The sequence below is a fragment of the Lactuca sativa genome, chromosome 6, assembly GCF_002870075.4.
Source record: "Lactuca sativa cultivar Salinas chromosome 6, Lsat_Salinas_v11, whole genome shotgun sequence".
NCBI classification, from domain to species: Eukaryota; Viridiplantae; Streptophyta; class Magnoliopsida; order Asterales; family Asteraceae; genus Lactuca; species Lactuca sativa.
In genome coordinates this window covers 139,270,691-139,285,030 of record NC_056628.2, presented here as the reverse complement: position 1 = coordinate 139,285,030, position 14,340 = coordinate 139,270,691, and the positions used below count along the sequence as shown (strand labels likewise).

The following is a 14,340-nucleotide window of genomic DNA, read 5'->3' as shown; positions in this document are numbered from 1 at the left end:
GGGTGCAAACCCGGGGATTTAGGGTTTCTACCTGGCAGGCAGACTCGCCGAGTCGCCGACTAACACGTGCTCGAAATCTCGTCCCTACTCGACGAGTCGGGCCATAGACTCGCCGAGTCCCTCTCGAAAACTTCTAAATAAATGCCACGGAAGCAACATACCAGGAATGGGGCGTTACAATAACTATTTTGGTATGTACTTGACCCGATGGTGCATGGTCCTTTTGGGTTGCCTTCACCAAAGCAACTTGATAGGATGAATTATGGAGAGAAAGGATTAAATATGATTTATTAATATATTATGGGAATGATATATTAAAGGAGAAATCATATTGTTTAATTAATATTAGTCAATAATTAATTGGTAATTAGTTTTATGACTAAAAGAGATTAATTAAACTTAAGGGACTGGAATTGTAATTATAAGATAATTGCAATTTGGGCCATGGATTGTCTTAAATCAAGAGGTGGACGAATTCTTATGGGAAGCCCATAAGGAAATCGTCCAAGGGCTTGATTAAAGGAGTCTATGGGTTGCTTAGGGCTTAAGCAACCAAATTAGGGTTTCCTTGTTAGATAACCCTAATAGTCTCACTATATATAGAACCCTTAAGGCTCAAAAACGTGGGGGAACTTCTTTTCTAGGGTTAGAACACGTTTTGGGCAGCCTCCATCCTCTCTCCTCTTCATCCTCTTGCTTATGGTGTTTGTGAGCCATTAGAGGAGTGACACTTGTGACTCTAAGCCTTCCAAAGTCAATTCAAGGAGGAATTGGGATTGTTGTTGCTACATAACAATCAAGGTAACATTATAAACCTATTCTTATGTTAATATGATTACTTGTATGCTAGAATTAGGATTTATAGTCTTGGATTCAAAGCATGTACAATAGAGAAACCTAGATCCAGGCATTAGGGTTTGTATGAACACATAGGATGTCTTATGACCAAAACCCATCAGTTATAACTTAGAAATGATATGATTTTTGACTCTACTTTGCCAAATGCAAAGATGAATAGTCATTATTGGGATACATCTTTATGCTATTAGTTAGCCAATATCATGGAAGAGTCATAAGTAAAATTGACGGCTATACCAACTATGATGGCAAAATATGTTATCACACATAATGCAACTTGCCATGGAGTCTTGTTGAGAAATTTAATCACAAGGCTCATAATTATAAACTCCATTTTAAGGCTGTTAAAAGAACGTAAATTGCCATAACTTTGCCTCTATAAGATTTTCACTAGAAATAATTAAATTGTAATGAGGCTTTACCTCGATACAAATACTTTTTTTGTTTAAAGAGCAAGAGGAGGATAATGGTATTTGTATCGAGCGCATACGCACTAATGATATGCTAGCGGATCCGCTGACGAAAGGTCTACCACCCGAAGTATTTCAAGATGTCATCAATATGGGTTTAAGGCTAGACTTAGTATAATGTAATTCTAGCATAGTGCTTTACTATAACCTCTAATTCTCATTATTCAAGTACTTGATTATTATTCCTCCATAATACACAATTTGTCTATATTAATAACTTGTGCACATTTAATTTATATATAGACAAATATAATGCATGACAACTTAACTCTAAAGTCATTTGGCTTATATTAATCGTAAGTTTCATATGAAATACCATAGTATGATCGGTGGGGGCCCCGTATCTATAATGGATGCGCAAGGCTGTACTTTTCTGCTTTTGATATTAATATGAAACATGATGAACTTATCTTGACCAAATAATGAAACATGTATACAAATAGTCTCTCGGCCAAGTGGGAGAATGTTGGAAAATAACACATTATTGTGGCCTTAGGACTATTTTGTAATACTCATTACATGTTAGGTACATTTATATTGTGTACCATGATAATTGCCATAATGACAGAATAGGTCGTTGGACTTAAATATTTGTAGTATGATGGATATGACAATTGTTCATAACTTGAGGGACTATATTTGTGTGGTTCCAAATCTCTTACCCATAAGTTGCAACTGATGAATTAATGCGCTTGTACATATGAATTAATGCGCTTGTACATATGAACGATCAGGGGAAATGAAGAGCACTTCATTTATGCTCTAACCCCTATATAACACCACGATTATTTGTATTAAGGCATCAATAAAAAACACTCTCCATCAAACAATCAGAAAGACAACATTATGGGAAGAAAGAAATCACTACATGACATCATTATCATCAAAGCTCATACTTCCAAGTAAGTACCTTTCATTCTTGATGAAACTATTAGTGAATCTGATCCTGATTATGTCTTCATCTTCTTCCTTTTTTGCATTTTTTTTCAAAAAAGTCTCTATTTATACTTGAAATATCCATTTCCACGTGTTTGGTATTACCGTTTCAAATTAAATGTTTGATTTTAAATCATATTATCAATATATATTTCATATTTATTATGTTTGCTTATCTTTTGTTAAATTTTAGTAAAAAACAATTATTTTTTCTTGAAATTTCTTCTTTGAATTTGGGACTTCTTATTGAGTATTTTTTGTTAATTCTAAAAATTTGGGACTTTTTTTTTTTTTTTTTTTTTTTTTAAATTCTAAAATTTAAGTCTAAATTCCAGAATATTAATTCGGATTTTCACATTATATTTTTTTTATTATAAAAAAGATTTATTTTGGTCTCCTTACTAAAACAAAATTATAGTTAGAGGACTCAATTGTACCATTTTCCCATTTTAATAGATTCGTCGTGTCGATTCATCCGTCGGAAGCCCTACCAGAACCCTCCGAGCGTAAACGCATACTTTCGATAAAGAAGACACCGGCCACCTATGGCGAGCGTCTCCACCAGACGTACCCTAACCTCTATATTCTCTCGTCTCAGATCATCACCATCATCTTCAATCACTTATCGCTCTCGATTTGCTCTCCCACTCCTGGACCACCATTACCAATCTCCACAACTCGCTCCTAGAATCCCTGTTCGACTCAAAACATCCGGGTCGGGTTATTCTCCCTTGAACGATCCATCACCAAATTGGAGCAACCGTCCCCCAAAGGAGACTATTTTGCTTGATGGCTGCGATTATGAACATTGGCTTATCGTCATGGAGTTCCCCACCGACCCTAAACCCTCCGAAGATGAAATGATAAATTCCTATGTCAAAACCCTAGCTTCTGTTCTCGGAAGGTATTGCCATCAACATATGTTCTTCTTCATATTATAATCTATGTTTAATTTTACTATATTATTAGGAATTTCTACTTAATTGAATCCTTTTGCTTCTTACGTTGTAAAACCCTAGTTTCTGTCGTCTCTCCATTTCATAATTACATATGATACTCTTACAACCATTTTTGTAATATATTAGCCAATACATACTGTCACAGTTGTCAATTTCCATCAGAAAACTCTCAAAATCTTTATCATATTTTGAAATTAGAGATTTTGAAAATGTTCTTAATCATACCCTAAAAGTTTGTCAATTGCATTAATGTATTAGTAGTGATCTGCAATTCCGCATTATGATTATGTATGAAGCGTTTTGGTTGTTTCTTGGTTTTCAGTGAGGAGGAGGCAAAGAAGAAGATTTACTCTGTTTCAACAACAACTTATACTGGATTCGGTGCTTTGATATCTGAGGAGTTATCCTACAAAGTCAAAGGTTCTCTTAAATCTTTAAGCTCTTTAGGGTTAAATGGTGAACTTTCATTTAGTGGCTAAAAAGAATAAATTAAGTCATAAACAAACACGCATATATTGCTTACCAGATTAACATTTTTTTTTTCTTTCATTCAGGTCTACCTGGTGTTCTTTGGGTTTTGCCTGACTCATATCTTGATGTTCCCAATAAAGATTATGGAGGTTTGTACTTTTTTTTTTTTTTAATTTTTATTTATTTATTTATTTATATAGTTTACCAGATTAAGTCATGTTTGTATCTGTAGGGGATCAATTTATTGATGGGCAAGTGATACCGCGTCCTCAGTACAGATTTGCAGACAGACAACAAAACACAAGGCCGCGTCCACGGCCACGATACGATAAACGCCGTGAGACGATGCAAACTATACGTAGAGAGCCGGTTCAAAGAGAGGGGTGGGCCCACGATCGGAGAGATACTATTGCTCAGCCTCCGGCCGCCTACCCTGCCGCCCAAAATGGTGGTGGAGGGTTTACGGAAAACTAGGGTTTGCTTTTGGAATCTTAAAACAAATTTGGATAAGTTAAAGTTTAGTAAGTGGATTTTTCTAGTGATGTTAGCTTGTTTTGCATATGATGTTTTTGAGAGCACTTTGTTTATCTATATTTTTGTGTGATTTCATTGCTAATTTTGGATATCGATGAAAAGCGAAATCTATTACAAAGAAGCATAAAACATGTTCAAGTGATCTCTGTAAATAAACTAAGAATCAGTGTTAAATGTCACGATTACAATTTTTACACATATTTCACTTTTTCATGCTAGAATAGGTTTAATTCAACATTTTGATTTAAACCAAGCTTTATAACAACTAGTCAACATATTATTTTCATATGTTAATTGTCAAGCAATTTGATACTTTTCCATTTAGAACTTCCACTTAGGGTTCTTGACCCATTTCAATCAAATGATGACAATCTAAACTTCATTCTTAATAATTTAGTAGTAACATGTTTACAAGGTTATTCCTTTACCACATTCATCTCTTCAGCTAACAACACCATAAAAGTTTGGGAGGTGCCATTTGACTTTTAAAACCATAAAATAAATATGCATTATTTGTATTATAAATACTTGAATCAATAAAAACACAATATTGGTTACGTCCTTTAGTTGAATCCTAAAATATACATGAAATCAATGAAAATTTGTGTAATCAACATTTTTTTTCCCTTTCTAAAATTTGCTTGTTGTATAAAATACAAAAGGGCTTGCCTTTTTCATCAACACAAGAATGTCATTGTTGGTGACCAACTTTATCTTCTTTGTTATTTTCCCCGATTCTTTCTTGTAAAACACATTTTTTCTATGTCCTAGATGGATCTATCATTTACAACATATTATACATGTTTCACTCGTAGCAATGACAACATCAAACTCTCCATATTTATAGAATAAAGGATAATCTGCACCTTCTAACTCGCCCAATAAATTCTATAATTTAAAAACCTGATACATAAAAAAACCTAACTACATTTTAGAAAATATTAATCAATTTTGACTGTTTTTGTGTAAATGACATCAAACTGAAAGTCGAGTTGTCACATTTGATCAATATATAGTTGGGTGGTATTCTTAGATTTTTTGCATTAGTCTATTTAATGGTACCAAACAGGCGACTTACAAACTCCAAGGGGTAAAAGTATTCATTAAGCCAAATGTAAGGGACTATTTATGTAGTTTTCTAGACTCTTAGATGATCAGACCAAAACACCTCTTTCGGCGAAAAAAGGATCCAAGAATCCATTTTTCTTCAAATCTGAGCTGGTATCCGCTTATCAACTTACCCCGATCAATTTTCCGTCGGAACACGGCGGCTACGACGGTGGATACGGCGGCATCAAGCGATACGACGTAAGGTACGCCCTGTGTTGATCCAGATCGCATTCATTTTTCTCCGATCTGTTTGTTCTACTTTCTGTTGTGTCATCAAAATCGTTTCTGAAAAATTGAAATTCAGATCCTGTAAGGCAATATCCAAAAAAAGAAAAAAAGAACCTTTAATATGAATTCGAATTACGGAAGATCAAACCAATCTGGATCTCTCAACAACTTCGATTTCGATCTCGGAATCAATTCGAATCGTTCCAAACCTCTTAATGCTCAGAACAACAATAATACTTTCACGCAACCTAAGCCTTACACCGCGACGCCATCGTGGCAACCCAACAAACCTTCCTGGACTCACCAACCCGCCGCTCCTGCGCCGTCGTCCACTCTCGGCGGCCCTTTAAATGGACCGACATCAATGGTTGGAGATATCACGGGAAGAAGCTGGGCTTCGTCGGCACCACAGCGTCCTTCAAACACTTCGAATATCGGGATTGCGAGTAAAAACCCTAATCTGTTTAGTGATTTGCTTGGATCAAATCTAGGGGCAGGTAAAGGTAACAATAGTAATGTTCCATTGAAGAATGTCGCACCTGCTTCATCACAAACAGCTAGTAGAAGCGCTTATTCAATGGGAGGTATGGCCAATTCATTGCCGAAACCTGGTAATACTATGAACAGTAGTGGTGGTTGGGGTTCTTCTTCTTCACAAGGTTCTGGGAATTACAACACAAGTGGTTATGGCAACAAGAATCAAAACCTTGGAGGTTCATCAATGAAAAGCTCAACCATGAGTGGCATTGGAGGTGGCATGAATTCAAACAAGGACCCCTTTGGATCTTTAGTTGATTTCAGCTCTAAACCAGCTTCTGGAACAAAATCAGGAAACAAAACAAGCAAACCAACAAAATCAGGGGATGATATGTTTGGTAGCTTTCAAAATGCATCAAAAGATTCAAAACCCAACACCAATCCCAGTTTCACAGGTTCATCCATGGGTTCTCATTCTCAACCAAAAGTTGATGATTTTGGATTTGGTTTTGGTAATATTTCAAATCCACCACCAGTTCAATCATCCAAACTGGATGATTTTGGTTTTAATGGGAAACAAAATCAACCACCAGTTCAATCATCAACAGGAAATGATTTTGACATTCTTTTCGCTTCATCTTCAAAAGATTCAGAGAATCTTGTAAGCCAACAATTTGCAGGGGCTGAAGATTGGGGTTTTGAGTCTGACATTGGAGGAGGTGATGTTGGTGGGACAACTGAGCTTGAAGGGCTTCCACCGCCGCCAGCTGGCGTTACATCCTCGTCAGCAAAGAACAAAGGAATGGATAATTATAAAGCAGGACAATATCCTGATGCCATTAAATGGCTTTCTTGGGCTGTGATTCTTTTGGAAAAAAGTGGTGATAATGTTGCCACCATGGAAGTCTTGTCATCTAGAGCTTCATGTTACAAAGAAGTAGGAGAATACAAGAAGGCAGTTGCTGATTGTTCAAAGGTACTTTCTTTTTTCTTTTTCTCCATTAAAATTGTTCCTTATCTTATTATTATTATTATCATTACTTTTCTTACACTGTGTTTGACATGCATTATGGGATAGAAACTATCTTTGAATCTCTTGTTTGTGCAAAAAGACGAAAATACCCTTACGATTTTTTGTTTTCCATAGGTATTGGAACAAGACAAGAAAAATGTTTCTGTTTTAGTACAACGTGCGTTATTATATGAGAGTATGGAAAAATACAAACTTGGAGCAGAAGACTTGAGAACTGTGATGAACATTGATCCAGGAAATAGGGTTGCAAGAAGTACTATACATCGCCTTACTAAATTGGCCAGCTAAGCAAGGATTTTATAAAAAAATGATGTTTTTTTTTTTAATATATATTTTGTGTTCACGGGTTTCTTGTTATACGGGTAATAATTTTCGAAACTAGATATTTGTTGAATTTGAGTTTTATATGATCACAAGGATGTTGTATTTTCTGGTGTTTTATAGTTTGTTTCATTGTATTGATTGTAAAATTGACTTGTTCTTTTGATAATATACATCCTTAACTTGTCTTTTATGATTTTTTTTTTTATATTTAATGTTTCTTTTTAGTCTTGCTTCTATGATTAGGATTATGTTGGCAAGTTTTTCAATTTTATTTGGTATGTGCTGTTTGTATGGTGTATGTATAGATGATGTAACCTGTAATAGCATAAACAAAGAGAGCATTGAGAGACCAAGTATAAGGCCAACAGTCCCATGTTTTTAGTATTTATTTTTATTTTTATTGTTATTTACGGTTTATCTTTTAGAATATCGTTGATCTTTTAATTGAAGCTTTAACTTTTAATCTCCGAAATATATTCATTGGAAGCTTCAGAATAAATAAAGAATACTCAGGTTTATTATAAAGATATTATTGTGGTCACTCTTTCACCGAAAGATACATGCTTTGGCCGAGACCTATCACAAATGTTCATCAAAATCTAAAACATAAGAAAATAATAAAATAAAAAAAGTTAGGAAATAGTTAACTTGAAAAATTTTCTAAGAAAAATGTATGGGTGGGGGTGCAGGTGTTGGTGCGGATGCTATGAGGTATGTGTAGAGGGAGTGGGTGTAGCTAGGGTTAGGCGGGGTGGGATTTGGAGTTTGAATATGTACAAATGTGCAAATATATTAAATATAGTATTATTATTTGTAAAGGTCAATTGCATAAAACTCATTATATATTAAAAAAAATCGATTTTGACACTGTTATTTTTTGTAGTCACTAATGTTTTTGTAATTTTGACCATTTGACCTATCAACGTAGTTACATATTCATATATTTCTAACATGATACTATTTGGTTATGTGGCGCAATCATGGCATGAGGCTGTGTCAAAATTGAGACTCCATTTTTTTCAATACTATAAGATTTTAATTGTTTTTTTTTTTTAAGATGTATCTCGGATCCATTTATAGGATTACATTTTTCAAATGATCAAAACTTTTTAAGAGGTTGGTGCTCATACTGCCCTACTATAGGATGCCCCCTAAATCTTACTAGCATTTTATTGATGTTTCGATGTATATTACAAAAATGATCACGATGTATTAATTAATATAAATAAAAAATCAATAGTTGTAATAAGATGAGTTGCAACTAGTATTTGCATATACATCCTTTGTGAAATGTCCGCGAGCTCATTCTTCTTTTGTCGTATGTTAAAAGCATCTAATCCTAGTCTTTATGTTGTCTGTGTCAAAGCACTGACAGATCTACATTGGATCCCGGGGTATCCCGGGATGCCCCTCAAAAAAATTTAAGTAGTATAAATTTTTCCGAAAAATATTGTTTATTTTGCGTTCCTTAATATAAATGTGTTTTGCGAAAAAAATAACAAAAGCTCTAATTGGTTCAGTTGGTTATGACAACATGGTGTTTTTCCAGAGGTTGGAAGTTTGAATCTTGGGCTTAACATATGTTTTTTTTTTTGTTTATCAGTTTCTATCCTATATCCCTTCAACTATTTTCTTATTTCTTATAATTTTAAAATTGTCCAACATCGGCTATAAAATGAAACATAGTCCCTACACATCTGTTATATAAGCAACATAAGATTCTCAATTCTCAACAAGTTAAACCTTTGAATGAGTTTGAGTTTAAACCCGAAACTGAGTTTGGAAAACTGAAAAACCGAGAAACCGAACCCGTTGGTTCGGGATACCCCTTTACGTTGACCCTGGCTCCGCTACTGTGTCAATTGACTTAGAGTCTTAGATGTCCTACTGTTGAACAATCTCATCAAGTTTGTTAGATACATATAATATTATAATGATCATCATAATTAACTGTTAGACGTCTATTGTTCAGGAATAATGTTTTGCCTAACTTTATATTAATAATGCATCTCTTTTTGTATGGTAAAATGAGACTTACGTGATTGTAGTGAAAGTCCATTTTCATCTAGAGGCAATACACATTTCTAGAACCTAGATCCAGTATTCTCTTTTAAAAGTCATATTTACTTGTTGTTGACTTTTAATATTGACTCAATTGTATAATCCTCAGCCACTTATCGTTAACTTGCATTTTTAAACCTCTTAAATTTAAAAAAAAGGTTAATAACTTTTATTTATTTATGTAAGTATTCATTTTTATTTTTACCAAAACAAATAACGAGGGTGTTTCCTTATCAATTGTGGTTAATATTTTGATTTGTTACTAAAATGCATATATAAAATCATAAGAGATCAACTTTATTAATGATGAAAGAAAAAGAAAGAGATGGTTAGAAAAAGAAACAAAGTTGTTACTAAAATCCATATATAGAATAATAAGAGATATATTTTGTTAATATTGAAAAAAGAAAAGAAAAAGATAGTTAGAAAAAGAAAATAAAAATAACTATTATACTTTGTTATTTTTCGTGTTATTTAGTTTGAGGAAGTCAACTGCCGAAATAAGAAAGTTTGGGGACCAAATTTACTAATATACGAAAGGTTGGTGGCTGAAGTCTAAAACTTGAAAGGTGTAGGGACCAAACATAGAAATATATGAAAGTATAAGGATTAAACCTATCAATATACAAAAGTATTATGGTCAAACCTGAAATCTAAAAATTCTAAAGACCAAACTTGCCAAAACTGTTGAAGCCAAAGTATGAATTATAAAAGTAGACAAAATTGCAAAAATGGTTCCTATGTATGCATTTTTTTGGGGTTTTAGTCCAAACCACAACTTTTTTGAATTGATGGTCCTTTTGAGCTAGTTACGTTGCGTTTTTGGTCCCTCAGTAAATTGAAATGACTGTAATGCCCTTCTGATAATTTTTTTATATTTTTTTCTATTTAATTTAAATGAAAAAGAAAACAAATAATTATATTGGACCCACATACCTCCCTCTCTCTCTCTCTCTCTCTCTCTCTCTCTCTCTCTCTCTCTCTCTCTCTCTCTCTCTCTCTCTCTCTCTCTCTCTCTCTCTCTCTCTCTCTCTCTCTCTCTCTCTCTCTCTCTCTCTCTCTCTCTCTCTCTCTCTCTCTCTCTCTCTCTCTCTCTCTCTCTCTCTCTCTCTCTCTCTCTCTCTCTCTCTCTCTCTCTCTCTCTCTCTCTCTCTCTCTCTCTCTCCATACCGTCACCCCTACCATCAAAGTCCACAACTTCTTGAAGACCTTGCCTCCCACCACCTCTGATCACCAAGACCATATGCCAAACCTCCATATGACGACATCAACAACCACTGATTTCCCTTACATCGATGACTACCTTTGTTGCCTTCTTCCTCTTTGACGACCATCGCCACTTCAATCTGAGAGATCGATTTCTGCAACCTCCTTTCCACTGACTACCACCACCATCTTTGATATCCTTCTCATTCATCTCCCCATCTGATAGATATCCAAAATCGACATTGTATTGGATCTGTAACTAATTATTTCTAGTATAGATCCACATTTATTGATGGTATAACATTGATTTTGTTTGTGTTTTCATGTGAAATTAGGGCAGAAGGTTAAATTAAGCTCTTGATTGTGGGTCTTATTATCGTTCAGTCCGATTAGAACGTAAATTTGATTGATTTATATTTGTTTGATTAAGTTCTTGTTTGTGTTCTCATCCCCGTCGACGACAAAAACAACACCTCCCAGCGCCTACAATGCCAATTCATCACCATCATCTCCCACTGCCTCTCCCTTGAACCCTATATCCCATATTCTATTATAAGTATCGTCTTCTCCAAATCTGGTTAGTAATCCAATCACCTCCGACCATCGATGAATTACTCCCCTCAATCGCCTCTTTCAAACAACCCTGTCATATCCCACACACAAACAAATTATGAGTTTAACCAATGTGTATGCATGTTTAATCCTCAGAACCAGAGACAAACTCTATTTGGCGATGATTCCACCCTCACCACGAACTCAAATGTAATAAGGTGCTCTGTTTTTCTGCCTATAATTTGGAACAATGATTTTGACCCTGGATAACTGGGGGTTTGCCTTATTTACAAGGATATGGTCTACCCTCTTTGATCATGCTCTAATCAGTCGAGCATTGGCCTATGGTTTTCTTCTTCCAATACATCTTCTAAGTGTCTGATAAAACTAAGTGCATTGGATGATGTATAAATGTGATTAAGCTGATTATTGAGTAACAATTTGAGTAGATTGCATCAGACATGGAGAAAAATTAATGTTGATTTTAGTGCTCAAGTCAAAGTCCTTTTGATTATCATTCTATTCTAACAGTTAAGAATCATGAACGAGGTGGTGGCAGAATAATGGGATGGAAGAGAAGATAGATTGAGGTCTAAGATTGAAGAAGAGGATGGTGGTCGATTATGAGTTATGGGTATTAAAACTTGATATGAGAGAGAGACAGAGAGAAGGAGAGGGGGTGGGTGGGTCCTTTTTTATTATTATTTTTAATTATTAAAATAAATAAATTAGTATTAGATTTTTAAAAAATGAAAGAAAAATGGAAAATAAATTCGCCAAGGGTATTACAGTCATTTCACTATTTGGAGGGACGAAAAACGCAATGAAACTAGCTCAAAAGAACCACAAATCCAAAAAAGTTGTGGTTTGTACTAAAACCCCAAATAAATGCATATCATAGGGACCGTTTTTGCAATTTTGTCATAAAAGTATACTATTTGACAACTGTAATTAGTATATTTAGGCAGTGCTTTGTGATTAAAACAAACTAGAATGATTTTATTCCTCTGGCAACAACACAGGCGGTGACACACATGCGGAGATGATGTAATGTAGTCTCTCTGGAGACAACTTTGTGAAAAACCCTAACCCTTTCTTCTCCGGCTACGTGTGTTCCAATTTTCATAAATGGATTTAAATGTGTACTTCAGGTTTGTATCCAAAATTCTTATCATGTTTAATTCCTTATGGAGCTTTAGATGAATTGATTACCAGGTCAACAAGAAAGATGATAAACATGGGTTTTCTATTCTTGAATCTGGATGAAAAAACGAACAAAGTGAGTTTATTTCAGGTTTTGTAACCTTCTCTTTATTGGAATGAATGTCGTTGATGAAGTCATTTGCTTAAGAGGCTTTAAGGATCAGTTGTCGGTGCCATACCAGTACACATCAGTTAGATAACAAGCAATGTTTGGTAAGGATCTGATGGTGCTTTGTAGTAGGATAATGTTGCTGAAGTTTCTTCTTTATTCTCCATATTTTTAGCAACAACACCTTCATCTTCATCATTTTCGTTTGTTAGGTTTAGGTGTCCAGTTTAGGCTCTTTGATTTTGCTTTTTGTATTTGATTTTAGGAGTATAAATGTATAAGTATTCAAGAAAGAATGTGTATTTGCTATAATTTCCTTGTCATTTGATGTTTTGTTTTTCAGGATTTTTTTGGATTTGATGTTCATTTTGGTGTGTTCGTCGGAGGAAGATGAATGGTAGTGTTGTTGGGAGGTGGGCATAGGTTGGGTGGCATACGATGATGGTAGCTATCGTGTTGGGATGTAAAATGTGAAAGGTGGTGAGGTGGGAGTTGGTTTAGAAGAAGATGAATTAGGGGTTAGAGGAAGATGTAGGGTTGAGCATTTGGACTGGACGGGACCGGACCAGACCGACTCTTGGACCGGACTGGTTATGGAGAATATTGTGGACCGTGGACCGGACCAGATGAGTCGTGTCCATGTCCGTGTCCGGGTCTAGGTTCGGGTTTTTCGGTTCTTAGACCCGTTTGGATTGGTAACAATTTAACACAAACATACATATATTGTCATCTAAATCTAACTTGTTTACCAACTAACATATATATCAAGTTTACTAAAAAAATGCATGCAGAGGTCAATGATGGTTCCATGTACCTAATCATTTTTTTTAAATACATGTAACAAAAAGGTGATTTGGTGATACGATCAAGTAAATCCGCAAAGTACAAAAAATCGTTCATCTTGTTGTAGGCATCACAATACTTATCGTATTTCGTCTTCATGTCCTATACCATTTCGAGAAACATTGGTTTGGTTGATCACTTTCTTAGATGTATGTCCACATTTAAGACTTCCTGGATAAAAAGATTTACCAAAGGTTTTGATGTAGCCGAAACAAGCTTTGTTTTTATCTTGAATTTTTCAAAGAAGTTCACCATATCGATTACAATTTCGAAGTCAGAATTTTCTGCTACTCTATCAAGATCTCTTTCATATGATTTATCTGTCAAAAGATACATAAAACTCAGAATTACAGTCTAAAATAATTGTTGAAAAGTTGAAATATACCAGATTTGATATCCTAACTTTGATTGATTGTAACTCATTGAATATAACACCAAAAACAAAACAAAAAAGAAAAAAGAAAAATATAGTCTAAAATCATCTACAAACTCTAAATTACACGTTGGGAGAAACCACTTGTCAATCCAACTTAAAACGAATGAGATATGTTTGTTTAACGAATTTAACAGAATACAAAAGTTTAAATTTTTTGCTGAAAAGTTGAAATAGTTCAGCTTTGATATCTCATTTTCGAAAGACTGTAACTCAACTAATATAACACCAAAAACAATAAAAGTATAGTAAAAAATATCTACAAACTCTAAATTACACTTTGGAAAAAACCATATGTCGATCCGACTTAAAACGAATGAGATATGATTATTTAAAGAATTTTAGAGAATACAAAAGTTTAAATTTTCTTGCTGAAAAGCTTAAATATTTCAGCTTTGATATTTCATCATTGAAGGATTGTAACTCATCGAATATAACACTAAGATCAACAAAATTATAGTATAAAATAATCTATGAACTCTAAATTACATATTGAAAAAGACCGCATGTCAATCCGACTTAAAACGAATGAA

General features: G+C 34.4%; 2 protein-coding genes across 3 annotated transcripts; both read left to right on the top strand.

Moving 5' to 3' along the window:
• The first annotated feature begins 2,692 nt into the window (after positions 1-2,692).
• Positions 2,693-4,319, top strand: LOC111902289 (multiple organellar RNA editing factor 3, mitochondrial). The gene is made up of 4 exons (XM_023898145.3): positions 2,693-3,168; positions 3,546-3,643; positions 3,778-3,843; positions 3,927-4,319. The coding sequence occupies exons 1-4, from the start codon at positions 2,810-2,812 to the stop codon at positions 4,166-4,168; spliced, it is 765 nt and encodes a 254-aa protein (XP_023753913.1). The 5' UTR covers positions 2,693-2,809; the 3' UTR covers positions 4,169-4,319.
• A 1,069-nt stretch (positions 4,320-5,388) lies between these two features.
• On the top strand, positions 5,389-7,590 carry LOC111902275 (uncharacterized). 2 transcript variants are annotated; one of them, XM_023898137.2, is made up of 3 exons: positions 5,389-5,541; positions 5,643-7,019; positions 7,191-7,590. In XM_023898137.2, exons 2-3 carry the CDS (start codon positions 5,688-5,690, stop codon positions 7,362-7,364), a joined length of 1,506 nt encoding a protein of 501 aa, XP_023753905.1. In that variant the 5' UTR covers positions 5,389-5,541; positions 5,643-5,687; the 3' UTR covers positions 7,365-7,590. The 2 variants fall into 2 exon arrangements, with proteins under 2 accessions (XP_023753905.1, XP_023753896.1); XM_023898128.3 differs by having other exon boundaries at positions 5,394-7,019.
• Positions 7,591-14,340: the final 6,750 nt, after the last annotated feature.